At 40.1% G+C, this 18,438-nt stretch overlaps 1 protein-coding gene across 1 annotated transcript; it reads left to right on the top strand.

The window, feature by feature from the left end:
- The first annotated feature begins 1,345 nt into the window (after positions 1-1,345).
- cacng8b (calcium channel, voltage-dependent, gamma subunit 8b) lies at positions 1,346-17,713 on the top strand. The gene is made up of 6 exons (XM_068323616.1): positions 1,346-1,784; positions 11,139-11,408; positions 12,072-12,296; positions 14,808-14,891; positions 16,551-16,691; positions 16,917-17,713. The coding sequence occupies exons 3-6, from the start codon at positions 12,074-12,076 to the stop codon at positions 17,711-17,713; spliced, it is 1,245 nt and encodes a 414-aa protein (XP_068179717.1). The 5' UTR covers positions 1,346-1,784; positions 11,139-11,408; positions 12,072-12,073.
- The last annotated feature ends 725 nt before the right edge of the window (positions 17,714-18,438 follow it).

Here is an 18,438-nt window from a genome sequence, read left to right on the forward strand (position 1 = left end):
CTGCTACTACTACTACTACTTCTACTACTACTATTGCTGATACTGCTACTACTACTATTATTTCTGCTACTACTACTACTACAACCACCACCACCACTAATACTATGACTACTAGTACTGATACTACGACTAATACTACTACTGCTATTACTGCTGCTACTACTACTACTACTATTACCACTACTACTACTGCTATTAATACTACTACCAATAACACTAATGCTAGCACAAATATTAGTTTGAATATTAATAGTATTAATAATAACAATAATAATAATAATATAAAATATAATAATGATGTAATAACAATATAATAAAAATTATAATAATGTTAATATAGCAAACATACATGTAATAAAATCTTGAATAGTAAAGCTGAACAGCATTTAATGACAATATGAAAAAGTGTGTATGTGAAGCATCTCTCTTACTAAATGAAACCTGACAGCTTATTGACATTAAATTGTTGTGTGGCCACTTTTTTGGTGGTGATGTGTGTACTGTATGCGTGAGTGGTTTGTGCTACAGTCTCTATATGTGCGTGTGTATGCCCATGTGTTGGTGTGTGCATGTGTGGCTGTGTGGGTTGAGTGGATCTCTCTTTTCACCATCACCATTACTGCATGAAAGACCTGTCACTCTGTATTAGCTCTCTCCAGCTCTCCCTCACCCCTTTCTGTGTATGTGTGTGTGTGTACATGTGTGTGTGGCGGGGTTGGGGTGGGGGTGAACTGTGCTGCAAAGCCATTTTAAAACTATTGAAGGTCATTGTATGCTCAGTTTTGTGCATCCTAACTGCTGTGTGTAACCTTTTTATAGATCTGTGTGTGACATAATTAAGGCTGTATTATAATCGGCGGAAATTCCACATGGCAGAAATCCTTGGACTAAACCATTATGCAACAATAGTATATTTTAGTCATTAAACAGGCCATGTTGATTTCCTGCCTTTAAAGATGTATAAATATTGATCTGTAGATATTGACTCAATGATCCTCCCCTCTCTCTGCTAGGTACTATATATATATATATATATATATATATATATATATATATATATATATATATATATATATATATATATATATATATATATATATATGGGGGGGCATATATATGTCGGGCACGGGACTGTGCGCGGGGCACACGCTCCAATAAGCACAATTCTGTCAATCTGAGAAAGACGAGGGTAAAACTATGGAGGCTATTAAACCCTCGTCCGGTGATCTGGTACTATGACATACTCTCCGGTAGATTTCGTCCCATGTCTTCTGCGCCACTGTCCGTCATCGTCCCCATCATAAGGAGCTTTTTGGTTGGGATGCGACAAGTTGCTTGCGTCGGGCTCAGTGTGAGAGAAACCGAGAGAGGAGCAGACAGGCAGGCCAGCGCTCGTTGGAGCCAGAGGGGAGGGGGAGACGCATTCTCCCGGAGTACACACAAGCAGCGGCCGCATCCTCTGTAGACAAATCCGTGCTCTGTGACGTGTTTTGTATTAGCCCTTTCTATGCATCCTCAACCCTTTTCAATCACTGGCTGATTAGCTTTTTTTTTTTTTTTTTTAATTTTCCTTCACCGGAATTAAAATCCATTCTCTCGTTAGCTTCTTATTTTGATCAACTCTTTCACCCCCATTTATTCAACTATTTAAATTTTTTTTTTCCTTGCTGCGATCGACCAGTTATTTAGCCCATCCACCGTCCGACCCCTATCTTCTTCCCTCCCATCATCTTCTCTTCAGGAGTGCGACGCGCTGCGAATCGCTGAAAAATCACAGCCTGCAGGTAAGACATCTCCAAGCCTTTGTAACGACTATTAATACACTGTTGTTTTTACTTTGCAGTTTTAACGCATCGTTGTTCATCTACTGTAATTCTTTAACGAAACATTCATTTGCTTCACGTTGCTTCAACTTAGCCTACTCCATGCAGTGCAGACGGAATGTAGTGGGGGGGGGAGGAAATAATGATAGTAATTCTCATTCTCACTGAATGAACGCTGAACGATAATTCTCCACCTTTTGTTTTTTTTTTCTTTCTCTAGGCCTATAATTAGCGACTGCAACGTCTATTATGCAAATGAAACCCTTATAATAGCTGGTTTGAATCTGCCCCTGCATCTGCACCGCAGGTGCTGGGACTAGAATATTTGCTGCATGTTCTGAGATGGCCAGCTGGACTTCTTTCACGTTCACATCTATTCCTGGGAATGTGTCCAACGCGTGATTTTGTGTCTCAGCCCGTTGGTTGTTCTCTGTGCCGGCTGCATGATGCTAGGCGTCCATTTTCCACCGTGGAGCTGATGCAGGCAGGGTGATGTGTGTAGGTTACTCTATTAATGAATGCACTGCAGTCCGCATATGCTGGAGTTCTGCACACTCTCAGCTCCCCTGCTCTCTGCTTGGATGTGTCTGATCTGAGATCTGCACAACCTTCTGCAGCTGAACTCCTCCAGGTGCAACATCTTAGCTTCACATTGGAGCCGGTAATACATTTATTTATTTATTTTAAGTCTGCAGACTGTCTCTTCTAACTAACATGAGCTGATGAATCTGGAGGAAAGGGGCACTAAACATCTGGCACCCTATCAATTATTGATTATCGGATCACATCAGGGCTAATGGTGGGATGCAAACTCTTGGATTGGGGATAGGAGAGTGCACTGCAGCATTCAGGAGTCACCATGTACTGTTAAAAAAAAGCAAAAGCAAAAAAAAAAAAAGCGGTGCATTATACCTGTTTCCCCTGGAACTTCAGGCCATCACAGGTGCAGCTCTGAATGTTCTATCACAGTTTATAATAGTCTTGTGAAAGTGGCAAATGTGGACTCATGCGTGACTACAGCACAACTTTTCCCTGAGAGCTGAGCTTTTGATTTAGGTGCTGCATATCTTCAGGAGGGGCGGCTGAAGTTTGCATCAGCACCTGCTGTAATGCAGATCCAACTTGTTCACTCAGGCGTGGCGGCGGTGTCACACGCAGGGACTTCAGAAGGAGTTGAACACCATCGTGACTTCGCACGTAATTCCTGTGTTGAGGGATGGATGGATAGATAGATAGATAGATAGATAGATAGATAGATAGATAGATAGATAGATAGATAGATAGATAGATAGATAGATAGATAGATAGATAGATAGATAGATAGATAGATAGATAGCATTCACTTTTACACAGGACGAAATGTTTAAAGAATTTCCAGATATCTTGGTGACAAACAAACAAATAAATCAAATGGGCGATCACATGACCTCACCCATCTCCTGCTGCCAGAGGTAATTAATTTGGTTTTCTTTCGGTGGAGGGTGAAGTCAGACTGCTCACCTCTCCATCAGCGAGTCGTAGTAATACGCTCTGCCTGCCGGTTCCACCCACCCAGCCCCTTCGCCTCCTGTGTGGTTAAACGCTGTCTGTCCTGTGTGAGCGCCGCGTGGCCTTGATGATCATCTCCGTAGATTTTGGATTAGCATCAAAACCCCTAGAAGGAGTCCATCATCCACTGTTTATGCTGGAAGGTGACTCACTGCAGTCAATACTGGTGCATAACCCACACAGACTGTAGTGGTCTTGTAGTGCTGACCAAATCATAATCATCAAATACTGAAACGGTCCAGAGGAATCAGAAAGATGATCTGAGGCTTCTGAAGATTTCTTCTCTTTTTATTTTCTTTTTCTATTTGAGTCTAATTCTATGGCTGGTTGGGTGCTTCTCTAACTCCCTCTGTTTTTCTCTGAGACTGAAAATTCTGCAAAGATCATCATATCTGTCATGCAGCTATTGTATCAATGCTTTTTTTTCTTTATGGTCCGCAATACGATTTCAAAATGTCCCCTCCCCTCTTCAAATGGGGCCTCTGGAGAGAACCCAACATTGCAAGAAGGGAAGTGACAGATACCTGAATTCATTTACATTATTTCAGGGTATATAACACCTCATACTACTTGTTCAGCTACACAAATGAAGCCTCATTGCAACAATATCATCCATACAAACTTTTGTACACCAAAAGTTCAAATCTAACAAAAGCAGTGCAAGTCAAACTCTGACTCTGTGTATTTGCTGATTCAATGCACGAGCCTGCTTATAAATCCTGTGAGCAGAGGCTTTTATCCAGCGCTGTGTAATTTCTAATTCTAATTCAGTGGCTTTAAGTCATGCATCAATTAACCTCCAGGTTTGGTGTTTTCTAGTACTCCAGTCAGGTTAGTGCATCTGAGGGCAGAGTTTTATAACAGCTTGTGATTGAACCATATAATGTGAGTGATGCATTGAAACAACCCGTCTGTGCAGGGGCATGTAACATAAACACAATGCAGACACAGATATGCATGCCTGACAGGAGTATGTGCTCAACAGACTGGAGACACAACATGGAACTTGTGTGCAAATTGTCTAAACTCATTATAAAAAAGCTGCAGATGTGTCTGAGTCACTGCTGTGCGTTAGAAAAACCAGCTCATTCAACACGAGGTTCATCAAAGAGAAATTGGCTCTGTAATGTCAAAATGAATGTGACATAAATTATTTGTTACCTGATTTGTTAGCACAAACACATTCATTAACAAATGTTTAATTTGCTTTCAGTGGATTTTTTTTTAACATACTCCCCACCTATCCTCAAAGGAGCTTTCTCGGTTGTTTGTCATATATATTATTTATCATTAGAAAGCATCAAATGAGATCGAAAACCATAGGTAAAGCCACAAAGTGGCCCTGGTGTGGCAGCACTGAGTGGTCAGTTGTTAGAGGTTTGCTTGTAATTTAATTGCTACTAACTTCAATATATGGGCAAAAACATGACATAGCAACATTCTTAAAAGATCTGCCACACACTTAAAACCGATATGCATCTATGCAGTAGTTCAGATTTGACCCAGACTGTTAAAATTTATAGAGTTCAGAGAAAATTTGTTACTGAGACATACTAGAAATCAAAAGCATTACAAACCTTTACATGACGTGCATGATGGTTTGAGATAAAGTTTGTTCTTTTGAACAACATTATACACACAAGCCAGAATTTGAATGAAGGACCATAAGTCTAGTAAAATAGTTCCTCAGCAGTAACTTCCAAACTTAATATTCTATATAGGACATTAAGGCTCTCTATAAAATTTCATTACCCACATTGTACCAGGGGAGGACAATAGGAATAAAGACTTGGGACTAGGATCAAATTGTTGCTGAAATGGTACTGATTCAGGTTCCTGATCTAGATCTGATAATGATGCCGGTGTGATTCCAAATTCTGGAGGAAAGTTTTCATTGGCCAAGCAGTTATATTATGAAGGTCAAACTATGATGTGATCTTTGCTTAGGTGCAGTAACATGTGGAGGAAACAGAACTGCGTTGGCAGTGATTTGATGTCTTTGAGGGCCTCTGGCTGTAATGTGACTTTGTTTGGGATCATTTGTTACATAGTGACAGACCACATTAATAACCATTACTCAAAAGAAAGAGGACTCCAATCTGTAGCTGCACCACATGAAGCATCTGATCTACCAATGCTCACTTTATTTCTTCTTGTTTTCTGGAAGAATAACACACACTTCGTCCTGTATGGAAACATACTTTCAAAGGGCGATCTGGAGTTGAATCCACTTCTGGAGAGCACATGAACATGTGCATGTGCTCAGACATATGTTCATGGGTTCATGAGCATCAGGTCATCTTGAGACAATTTATTTTAGGAGCCTCTTAGATGGAGGTGTTACTGCCACTGCCTCCTTGGGCTGTGCTGCTCAAACAGGCTTGGTCACATACGGTCTGATCTTTCCCAACTCTTCACATGGGTTTCACTGAAATTCAGCTCTTTGAAGGGCCTTTTAAAGATGACCTATTTTCTGATATTTTTCTTTTTATTGTCATCATTTTGACAGTCACAGGGGTTTAAGGCTACATATGTGCTTGTATGCCAAGGTTTTTGTTTGTTTGTACATGTTTTTTCTATGCACCTGCGCACGCGTGTGTGTGTGTGTGTGTGTGTGTGTGTGTGTGTGTGTGTGTGTGTGTGTGTGTGTGTGTGTGTGTGTGTGTGTGTGTGTGTGTGTGTGTGTGTGTGTGTGTGTGTGTGTGTTTATAATGCATGCAAATATTTGCCTGTGCCAGCTGTGGGAGCTCAGCAATGAGCTCAGGTGTGTAGCTCCTCCTGATTAAGTAGAGAAATCATCCCAGAATCCATGAGTCACTGCCCTGAATCTTTAAGCATGTTCTTTTAATGTTGACTGCTGTCTTCCAGTACTCAGAATAGAAAACTGCATGTTGCTTGTATTTTTAGAGCTGTCATCATAAGCAGCTCTTATGTGCCGTGTGTGTGTGTGTGTGTGTGTGTGTGTGTGTGTGTGTGTGTGTGTGTGTGTGTGTGTGTGTGTGTGTGTGTGTGTGTGTGTGTGTGTCCCTCTGGTCAAGCAATCAGTAATAGCTTATGTCATTTTCACCTGCTGAATTTCCTCTTCTGGACATGCACAGTCGATTTAATGTGACTTGCGGTTAAACTGGTGTTGTGTATCTGCATTTAGATTATTCCCACATGTCCATGCATGTCTGTTACCTTTCATGTGTGTGGGAAAGAAAATATTACAGATGTCATCATTTATTCAACAAGCAGTTTGGTAGTTGATTTATGCAATGAATAGCTAATGGAGCAGCTGCTACAAAATTCAAATCTCCTCTGTGATTTATGGCTGCATTATTGGAGCCACAACTCATTGGGCATGTTTGAATTTTACACAAGGTGTTCTTGACCAGTTATACAGAGCTGTGAGGTAAATTACAGGCACAACTTTCCTGCCTTCAACAGGCTGTGTAAAACAGTCGGACGTCACAGAGGCATGTATAAAATCTTTTTCAGTCAAAAATCAATATTGAAGTTCATTAATGTAAACTCATGAAAATACATTTACAAACTGTGAAGATGTGTCATAAAAACAAAACCAGGACTTTACTCTTAAAATATGCTAAATTGTTGTCATGGAAATGCATAAAATAATATATTGTGACAATTCCTAGACGGCAAAAGTTGCATCTGCACAATTTTTGAAAATAAGTTCAGCAGTTGTAATGCTAAACTCTGGACAAACTCACAATCCTTAAAACAGTAAAACTAAAAACAAATTCCCAAAAATGACAAATATGAAAGGATAAAAACTACAGAATACCCAAAAGGCACCACTGCTGCATATGTTCTATGTGTTAGCCATTTTTTATGTGGTCTTATAAATAAACATAATAAAGTACTATGTTTTTATTACATGCTTTCATTTTCCTTGTCAAAACCCAGCACCTATGTTAGTGCGATAGGATTATAGCATTACTTTTCATTTAAAACTGCTGCCTGACTGTTTTTGTGTGCCCCAAATTTAAACCACAACATGTTAAAGCATTTCTTATTGTTTCTCACAAATGTTCACATTAATACACGATACTGTTGTCTAGACAATCGCATACAACAAAAGTTCAACATTAATGTTTGCTTTTTGTAAGCATTAAATTATTGAGGGAAGAGGGAAGGCCGAAAAATGTAAGAAAACCCTGCAACAAAAAAGAAAGAAAAATTTTTTTTTGACCATTAAAATCACATTTATTCATAAAAGCCAAATTATAAGATAATCACGTTAACACCAAATCCAAAAGAGATCACGCAAAAAGGAATTCACTTCTCAAAAACAAACAATGGTAGGACTTTCAACAGTACTGTGTGTTTCCTGAAAAAAGAACACATCTAACCTTTTTACATTTATCAAACTAAAAAAAAAACACAGGTTTTAAAAAATTTAAAATTCAATAAACCACTAATCGTTCTGCACAGTCATCCATTTTACTTTTGTCATTAGTTTCTTCAATCTAAAAACCTCTTGGTCCGTAAAAACTGATTGGTCACTTCTGGATTTTTTTTAAATTAAAAAAGACGCTATCCAGAAACATGTTTAGGTCAGGAAAAAATGTTTTTCTACTTTTGCCCTTGAATCTTTTGTGTCTTGCAGGAATTTTTTTATCTTTTGCGAACCATATTTTTCTGCTATGGCTTCTTTTCAAACTGTTGTCATTTTCGGTCTCAGAGCTACTTGTATCAGTAGGTGTCTCAGGTGTTTCTTTAGCAATTTCCTTCACTATATCGTTCTTGTGTTAGTGTGTTTTCTTTTGGGAACCGTCTTTAATAATTCCTCATCTATCACAATATCATCTGCTTCCTCCTTCTCTAGCTGAGACTCTACCATCCTTGCGGCTTTTGCAGAAAGAAAGAAAGAACGAAAAATAGCAAAACCCTGATTCTCCAACTCGGTTTCTGTGCAGTCTAACCCAGTCTAACCCATTTAGATTAACTCACAGTTTCCTTCACGCTTGCTCTCATTCCCTTCTCTCTTAATTATTGGTGGAGAATAGAAATTACTGATAATTAAATGACAATTATGATTCTCTGCACAGGGGAGTTTTTGCTGAGGGAAATAACTTGGGGGTTATTGTTAAGGTCATTCATTAAATATTACATTGCATACACACACACAGCTTCATAGCACAAAGCTTTCAGGCCTTGGAGACAGTGGAATGCCTCTGGGACATGTGCTCTCCTCAGGGAGAAGCAGGATGTTGATAGGGTTGGAAGGTCATACTAAACACACACAGAAACGCAGACATGCAAAATCACATTGATGTCCGCGCTTCCACATATGAACACACAACGTATAAAATAACCTCACAGCGGTGGTGTCATTTGACAGTTTATATAATAAAGGGCCTGAATGCAGAAATGCAAGGCTGACTGTCTGACTGGGGGGAGCTGAGGGGAACATTGCTGGGATTCATAAGATTGGACTAGACCCATCCTCAGATTCACTGGAGAGGAAATGCACACATACGCACATACTTACACATACACACACACACACACACACACACACACACACACACACACACACACACACACACACACACACACACACACACACACACACACACAGACACACACACACTCTTCTTCCATCGCTCCTTCTGTCTGTGAGACAGCTCAGTTTTGGGTCTCAAAATGCAAACAGGATGTAACCTATTTTGATCACGGTGCCATATTGCATCATGAAATATTAACAGACTTCACTGCACTGCATTATGTTTGCTAAATAATGTTTGATGAATAATGACTGAACATCCTCATATTTTTCTTCAAGTCACACAGAGAAAGCCCTAACGAAGAGATTACCCCTCTCTCTCCTCCCATAGCGTCAGATGCTTGTTGCCTTCTTCTCATACTGTATGTGTTTGTCTGTGCATGCACATTTGTGTGTCTGGGATCACCGCTGTGGTCACACACAAATCTATTGATAGGATATTGGCACCGTGGACTGTCTTTTATTTTTCTCTGGGTTCAGAGTCAACGCTCATGTGAGGGATTTAAAATATTTTCCCTCATTTCTGCCTCTTTCTTTCCCATCTCTGTCTTCTCTCTGCTTTGCTCTCTCTGCCTCTTTCTCCCTTATCTTCTGCCTCCCCCCCATCCTTGCTCTATGCTGATCCAGACTTTGGAATTCAATGTTGCTATGGTAACAATGTCGGGTTGGTCCTCTCTTCCTCCACCCCACTTGCTCCTCTTATTCAGGCTAGATGCAGTACAACCAGCTATGGAATCAGTCAGTCTTTAGCCTCAAACACTGACTTGTATGAATATTCTCATCTCTTTTAACAGGAATACCAATCAATAAATAATCTAAAGTAAGGATTATGTGATGTTTAATTTAATGTTCAATAAAAAATTACTATTCTCGTGAAGGGCTAATCATTTAAGCCACTTTAGCTGAGCTCTATGGTCATGCTACCAGCGCTGTGAGGCCGACTGCTGTTAAGTGCAGAGGATCTTTTGTATTAAATGCTAATATCAGCATGCTAACATGCTCATGCTAACACTCAGATTTTATTAAGTCACCACTTACAGCATGCCACCATGAAAGCAGTTGCACAACTAGTATAAATCACGTTGCACAAGCCAATAGAATGTACTTTGTTTCGCTGGTGTTTGATCAAATCAAATTTTGATTTTTATCTGATCAGAGCACTTTATGAAAAGTCCTTTTTAAATGTGGTAAATTCAAAATCTTTTTAAAAAAAAGCCAAATCAAAAGTAAACATAGTTGCATCTAGTCCGTTGGCGATATTCTGATTTATTTTTATCTCATGAAACTGAACAGCTTGGGGGTTTGTGCTCCTGGATGTGGGCCTGAGATATGTAGTTGAATGATAATTATTGAAATTTTAATATTAAATTTCTTAAATATTAGATAAATACCAAATGAAAAAGCATATTAGAATATTATTACTTGAAGTGGTTTTGATATTCTAGTAATGCACCATCAGAAATTAGAATGAATTTACTACAGATAAACATTATCCTGTGAATCCTCCTCACTAGTCCTGAATATTGAGAGCAACGTTTCAACCTTTAAAGATTTTTTTTAATTTTAAATGTGTTTCTCAAAACATGATATTGTATATATATATATATATATATATATATATATATATATATATATATATATATATACATACACAGTATATATATGTATTGTAACACCATAATCAGTGACATGATAAAAGCATATTCTTTATATTCTTTACAGTTAACTATGTGTTCAGTGCAAGTCAGTGTATATCAAACTTTCTCCTGAACAATTTTTCTTTTGCTAATGGGTCTATAACCCCGGATATAAATGCTTGCATAAACAAAGATAAGACATCATCTCGACATCAGAAAGGACATAGGAAATCTCACAGAATAAACAATATGTTGATTAATGGGGAAAATTCATTCTCATTCTTTCAACCATTATTTATACAGGGTGGCAAAGCGAAAGCAGTAATTCTCTTTAACAATGATGTCCTGTGTGCAGAGGACAAAAGAAGCAAGAGCAAATATTTAACAAAAAACAGTCAATGAATAAAATCTGTACTCAATATTTAAAACAAAAATATCTGTTGTGTCCCTGAAGGAGTGAAAATACAGTTTAAACTCTAAAATGAAAATAAAAAAACATGAATGTTAAAATGTTTTCTTGTCATCATGCATCATTTTCTTTGTTATATCTTGGATTAATACTTACCTTTAAATTAATACAATTTTTTTCCTCTATTTCCACATACAATCACAACTCAGCAGGGACCATGGTGAAAGTTTTCTGCTAACAAAAGTGACACAGAGAAGGACAACTGTCCGAGTCTTAGCCTCCACCACCTACAGCTTTCCTGCGATAAAGAGACACACAGAGAACAAGAGAAAAGAGAGAAAACAAGTGCAAGAAAGACAGAGGGGAGCAGGTGAAAACAGTCGATGGATGCTGTCCGGATTGAGGGGACAGCACGTTCTTCACTGACGAGGAAAAGAAAGATTTCAAAATTGAGTCGAAGGATAGAAATTCGCCGTCAGGTACGTCTTAACTTCATGAGAATGTCTTGGTCAGCATCAGTTTCATCTGCATGAAGGGAGAACATATCTCACACGTGTGTGGACAACTTTGGGGAGATCTAAGTGAACCAGATTATTTATGATTGTTTCGATGTTTGTATAAAAGCCCACTCTCTAATGACTGTCACTGCTACAAGGTGATCTCATGGTAGATCTCCTGTGTGTGTGTGTGTATGTGTGTGTGTGTGCGTGCGTGCGTGCGTGTGTGTGTGTGTGGTTTTTATGCATTCATCTCCAGCCCTGCTGATACAGAGTAGTGTCAGGGTCATGAATATAGAGTACACAGAGATTGGGGGGGTGTGATCTATTGTGTTTCACATCAATTCTGTCTTGTTAAGAGGAGTCAGCAGAGTCATCCAACTCTCCTCCAAGGACACATCATACAGCCACTTGTGCACCTCCCACATCCGCCTCATCTTCACTCTTGATTTTTCTCCCTGCCTCCCTCTCTGCCTCCCCACCACCCCTCATCATTCACCTGAATGTTTGCTGTCTTTTCTAATTAACTGCATCGGCTTGGTTATTCTCCATCTCCACAATACATGTTTGGTTTTTTATGCACCACTAATGATCACTTTATTGTACTTCTCCCTCCTTTCTCCCTCCTGTCTTTGCTCTATGAAGGCATGGTGTGTGAGAAGGGGATCCAAATCCTTCTCACCACCGTGGGGGCATTCGCTGCCTTTGGCCTGATGACGGTTGCAATAGGGACGGACTACTGGCTGTACTCCCGTGCCCTCATCTGCAATAGCACAGCCAACGTCACCCAGGATGACCCCCATAACAAGGACAAGAAAGATCCTGGGGCACTCACCCACTCTGGACTGTGGAGAATATGCTGCCTCGAAGGTAAAGGAGATATTCTGGGAGACATTTTGGGTTTATGGAATGGATTAAGACACATGGAGATGCATGCGGGAGAAAATGTGTTTTGCTAAGTGATAATGGGGTGATATTGTTACGTAATCTGCGCCTATGATCACCTCTACCATCAAACTGAATCGACTCGAGACCTGGCACTAGTCTCCTGAAGGAGCAGTGCATTGATAAATTTAACACAAATGTAGGAATCTTGCAGGAAAATTGCGATTTAACGTAGATTTCTGTTTTAGGATTGTTGCAATCCTTTGATTTTAATGCTGAACAATGACCCAAATGAGTGGTTGCAGCTGAACCCCAGAGGTACCAGAGAAATAAAGATATGAACTGCCGCTGAAATGAACTCCTTGCCATGGAAAGAAAGCCTTAGTTATCTTGGTTGTGCCAAATATTTGAAGTGGAAATATATTTTTCGTTATTAGTGTTTATGTTCTTTGTTCACAGAGCTGCAGCCCTGATATCAGCGATCATTTGCATCAACACTTTCCATTCGTAGCTGCTGATCCGTGTGTAGCAACAACAAAACAATTTAGGATAATTGCACTAATGTGATACTGAACCGTAACTCAAAATGAAGAATTAAATAATAAAATATTTCATTCAGGCTGCAAATTTAACCCGAAGCCTAGAACAAAAGGTCCAAGTTTACCCTGAAGCATATCGATTTGTCGCTCCAATCGGATCAAGCTGCCGAAATTGGCAGCCTTCAGGTTGTCGCTGCAGCACGAGATGATCATTCATTAAACATTAAGCTGACAGTAAAGACCGGAGTGACATTAACATTGTAGAAGTGACAGGCGATGAGGTGGTGTGAGTAAGTTCCTCGCTCACTTGTGTCTCCAGGAAACCTCTTGGCTCCTCTTGTAAAGCATCCCCAGCCCGTCCTGAGCTTGGACTTTGTACAAAGCTAATTTGTCTTCATCTCTAAGCTTCCTGATTGCAAAGCAGCCAATTAGAGATAAGCTCTTGCCCTTGCAGCACTGCCGCAGTTCACCCCCACCCACTTCCTCCATTGCCATACTCTTTTAGTTTCTCTTCTCACTGTCCTTCTGTTACTCTCCCAAATATTATACTTAATCTTTCAATGGGTTCTCCTCATCCTCATCTCCCCGTCCTTGTACTTCCTCTCCTTCAGTCTTCCTCTCTCATATTGGGATGCAGTAAAGCTGACAGTGCCTTGGCATGACTTAGAGGTCAAGTATCCTTGATTTCTTTGGAGTATTTCACCAGGAAAATATGCTCAATAGTTATGCGGCAATGCAGTGAGGTGGAGCTCGACTGGAAATGCAGGACATGCTATCTCTAAAAGATTTATGCCCGTGGGTGGGTGTCACATTATGCTGTAGATATAGATGCCTCCTGTCCTGTCCTCGTCTCTAGCCATGACTACTTTGTGAGATTTTTTTTATTCTTACAGTACGTTAGATCTCAATCTTTGTTGTCAAGCCTGATCTCATAGATTTGTCAGCTGTCAGTTCTCCAAGCCTTACAATAGGAATGTGTCCAGTGAGTTGATAGAATGAATGTATAAAAACAGGTTTTTGCAAATCAGTTTAAACTGCAGTGGTGCTGATGCTGCACTGTGTAATCTTATGTTATGTAGTGAGGAACTGGTAGAGATGATGTAGCTCTTTGTTCTGGAGTCAGAGGAGATATGGAAAGCTCTTAGTGGAAAGTGGTGGAAATGTCAACCCAGCCTCCATAATATTATGTTTCTGCACTGTGTGTTTAAAGATCAGATCAATATTTCTACAATTCATATCATATAGTGATTAGATTTTACACGTACTTGAGCTGGATGCCTGAGTCTGTTCCTTGGATTTCTTCTGGCTTCCTCCCAGTATCAAACGTGGAATGCAGGCAAATCTGTTTCTGATCAAACCTAAACAAACTTTCAGCACAGCTGTGTCACAACATAAAAATGAAATTTAAACTATAACATACGTACATTTGCAACACATCAGTATCTAATTTCTTTGAATATATTAAACCACACGAGTCTGAAGCCTTTTGATTGTGTGTCTGGAGATAATAACACTGATCCATACAACCCGTCCCTTTGTACCTCCATCTGTTTCTTTGCAGACCAACCTGTGGAAATAGAATAGTTATGAGAACGAGACCAGCTCATCCCACATCTGTCCGTCCCTCCCTCCATCTCTCTTCATTCCATCACCACCATCCGTCTTTCTTACAATCCACCCATCAGCAACAGTGGTGTGATGTCATCATCATGCGTGCGTCCTTCCATCCGTCTGTCTGTGTCTGTATACTTGTATGTATTTACACATGTGTGTGTGTAACACAAGTATGTCATGTTACTAACTTGAGGTTTATCACCCAGTATTTAGGCTCGACTTCTAACAAATTTCAGACTGCTTAGGTGTCAATTCATTTTTTTCAACAAGGAAGTTATTTTCTGTTCTTATTTCATAACACTTAGAATTCATGTCACCTCCTATTTCTTCTCTCATACCTTAGGAGTGAAGAGAGGAGTGTGTTCTCAGATCAACCACTTCCCAGAAGATGCAGACTTTGACCATGATGGGGCAGAGTATGTTCTACGTAAGTCAAAACCAGCATTAAAAAGATGCAAACTGCATTACTTTCTAAACCTCCTCATCCTGCAGAAGATCCTCTCTGTGACAAATAAACATGTGACAATGTTTGCTGAAAACCAGCGGAGATGAGGTGCCCTGGTTCATACTCAGTGCCCTGCAGTGATACAGTATCTCTCTGCTCTGTGATAAGATACAAGAGCGCCTGCACATACATGAAAAAAAGCTATGTTCTGTTTACAATGAGGCCTTTTGCTGGCATTTAGGTGGCATTTTCTCTCCCGTGGCCTAATTTTCAAGAGGAGCTTTAATGTGTGTGTGCGTGCGTGTGTGTGTGTGAATGGTACCGAGGGCCACTTGAGATGAGTTTTATTCAATGGTTTTTCTAGATCTCAGATATAAACGTCTCCACTGAGTATTATTATATTTGAAATGGCACAGCTGTCCACTTCTTTATTTTCTTTGTGACCATTATTCTGCGTGCTATAATTAGCATAGCATTTTTTTTCCTCCACCACGGAGACGTATGTTGTCATCTGTGACCATTTGTCTTTTGGTTTGTTGGTTTGCTAGCAGGGTTGCGTAACAATTACAGAAACGATTAGCTGGCAGCTTGGTAGGATGATGGGACTTGAGCTGGGATAAACCCCCCCACAAATTTGTTGCATATCTGGAAAAACAGGTGATCTGTTGGGCCTTGATGCCAGTATTATTTTTCAATGGTTGGGAGCTGCTATTTTACTGATGAGTAAGCTGATGGGTGCATACTGTATCCTCCTAGGACTTGGTGTCCATATATGTGGATTTCATATTTTGAGTCATCTAGACCACAATATATTATTTTCCTCTGTAAGGGCTTGTAGTCCACATACTAACATATTGTTCAGATATTTATAAAATTGTTTGATGTTTGTTACGGAAGTCATATTAGAAAAAATAGTGGCAGTAAAGATTCACCATGCTGCTAAACATGATTACTCATTTTGTTTTCGTACTCAAGAAAAATGCTTCTGTGTTCTGGCACACAATGAGTATTTTTGTACATTGTTATTCAATTGTGAATTTATTGTGTTCTATTGACATCATTGGACATCATTTTTCTCAGAAACTACATCGTGTGAAAAGATAATTCTTTGTTTTTGTACTCATCAGGTTAAATGAGTTCAGTATTAATATGGGTTCATTATTAATGTATGATATCAACACTTCTTCCAGCAGTCAGGACATGTGTTGCCGCAATTTTAATAACGTAATGAGTCGTGCTTTAGTTGATGTAAAGGACCTATGCGGGCATGTAGATGCAAATTTTGCTTATAAATTTTGATAAATATGGATGTAATCATTTACATACGGCAGGTAGAAGAGTTCCAATGGGCCTTTAGTTTCAGTTTTGTGTATTTGGATTACATTGCCAGGTTTTTTTTAAATGAAATCCTGGCTGGTTTAGAGCGAACTCATTGATCAGCTGGTCTCTTAGAAAAACTGCAATTTGATTTCATGCTGTGCACAGCAGCGGCAGTTTTCACTTCAGTTGCTGATATGAAATACAGTCATCAATGTCTTTCTAATGAGTTTCAGAAAACAGAATACACTCACTGGTTTGCTAGTTAAATTGTTTCCCACCTGTCAACAATCTTTTCTTTCTATTTTTGTCTTCTCTGTTTAGGGGTAGTCAGGGCTTCCAACATCTTCCCAATCCTCAGTGCCATCCTACTCCTGATGGGAGGGGTTTGTATCGCTGCTAGTCGTTTCTATAAGAGCAAAAGGAACATCATCCTGGGGGCAGGAATTCTTTTTGTTGCTGCAGGTAAAATGATATTATTGCATGTGTGAATGTTTTACTTCACTCCTTGTTTGAGGATGTCCAGTTGCATTTGTGACATTTTTTGCACTCATCCCTCGTCCTGTCCCTGTCATTACTGTGAATGTCATACATCATCATGTCAAACAAGTGTGTTTATTAGCACTTTAATTTGGCCTGTCTGAGTTTGTTTACCCCGTTTGTAAATAGCGTATTTCTTTGCCCTCTCAGGTCTGAGTAACATAATCGGCGTGATCGTGTACATCTCGGCTGCGCTGGGGGACATTTCTCCTAAGAAGGACGAGGATAAGAAGTGGCAGTACTCCTATGGTTGGTCTTTTTACTTTGGAGGTCTGTCCTTCATCATGGCTGAGATGGTGGGGGTGCTGGCTGTCAACATCTACATCGAGAAGAACAAGGAGCTGCGCTGCCGCTCGCGTACCGACATTTTCAAGAGCACCACTCACGCCATGCTCCGTCTGCCCAGCTACCGCTTCCGCCGCCGCTCTCGCTCTTCATCGCGCTCCACCGACCCCTCCCGCTCCCGAGACCCCTCACCTGTAGGGGGAGGCGGGGGTAAGAACTTTGGCCTACCCCCCTCTGCACTGCTTTCCCAGGGCCCTATCTCAGTATCCACTTTACCAAACCCCCACTCCCGGTCCCACACGGCGCTGGCTGGCGACATCTCTCTCTACACATTGTCCCGAGACCCCAAACTGGGGGGTTTGCCGCCCATGTATGGAACGGTGGACAGGGCCACGCTCTACCAGCTTCACAACTGCTTCCCAAAGGATGGAGGGGGTGGAGGAGGGGTGATGATGAGTGGTACACTTCCCTCGCTGAAGTCCCATAACCCTTCCAATTCTACCAACTCCAATGCGCCGATGTCCAACTCGGTGGGCTCCGGCCCCCCACCCTTCACCTCATCAACAGTAGACAGAGAGCGAGGGATGGGGACACTGGACAGGCTGAAGGGAGACAGAGAGAGCAACTCTAACACCCTCAATAGGAAGACGACACCTGTGTAGGGAGAGGGTGTGTGTGTGTGGGGGGGGGGTAGAAAGTAAGTCTGTGTTTGAGTGTCTCAACAGGATGTAGATACCAATACAGACAGAAATACAGGCGAAATGCTAGATCTCTCCCTTCAAGTTCACTGTTATTTAGTCGACTCCGTCTCATTGAGAACAAAAAGAAGGAGAGTAATAACATAGTGATAATAACAACAACAATGAACTTTCACAATAAAACTATTTTGATATTATAATGTGCTAGAAATTATTTATTTTGTTAACGATCAAACGCAATTAACCTTGGGCTATTATAAAATGTTTGACATATTTTTTGTGCAATATTACTGCTAATCTACTAGATCATTATTCATGCAAAATTGTTGTTGTGATTATTCTTAACGTTATTACAGGCTAGCCATATTTGCAAACGCTATAGTTTGGAATGAGATTTTGATTTTCCGTCTAATTTCAGATCTTGATGACTTTTACTGTGAACTTTCTTCCATGCAGAGCCACTGGGGCCGTCAGTGAGATGTATGTAACTGTGTCAAAGTGTCAAGCATGAATGTGCACAATATGTGGGAGATTGAGGGCCTGCATAATTTTTTTTAATCCCCGTATTATTCAATTTTCATTTCTAGTATGAAGTCAGATTTGAATACTGTACATTGTCTTCCAATATTGATACTGAAATGCAACAATAATGTGAGTGACTGAGACGATGTCCAACCTCATTGTTATTG

Source organism: Antennarius striatus, chromosome 9 (genome assembly GCF_040054535.1).
Source record: "Antennarius striatus isolate MH-2024 chromosome 9, ASM4005453v1, whole genome shotgun sequence".
In the NCBI taxonomy this organism is placed as follows: Eukaryota; Metazoa; Chordata; class Actinopteri; order Lophiiformes; family Antennariidae; genus Antennarius; species Antennarius striatus.

What these genes read in the sequence shown, in the direction of transcription:
- cacng8b (XM_068323616.1), top strand. Translation starts at nt 12,074, where the DNA reads ATGGTGTGTGAGAAGGGGATCCAAATCCTTCTCACCACCGTGGGGGCA. An exon ending in GAGAATATGCTGCCTCGAAG is followed by an intron (nt 12,297 to 14,807) that starts GTAAAGGAGATA and finishes CTCATACCTTAG; the next exon opens with GAGTGAAGAGAGGAGTGTGT. An exon ending in AATTCTTTTTGTTGCTGCAG is followed by an intron (nt 16,692 to 16,916) that starts GTAAAATGATAT and finishes TTGCCCTCTCAG; the next exon opens with GTCTGAGTAACATAATCGGC.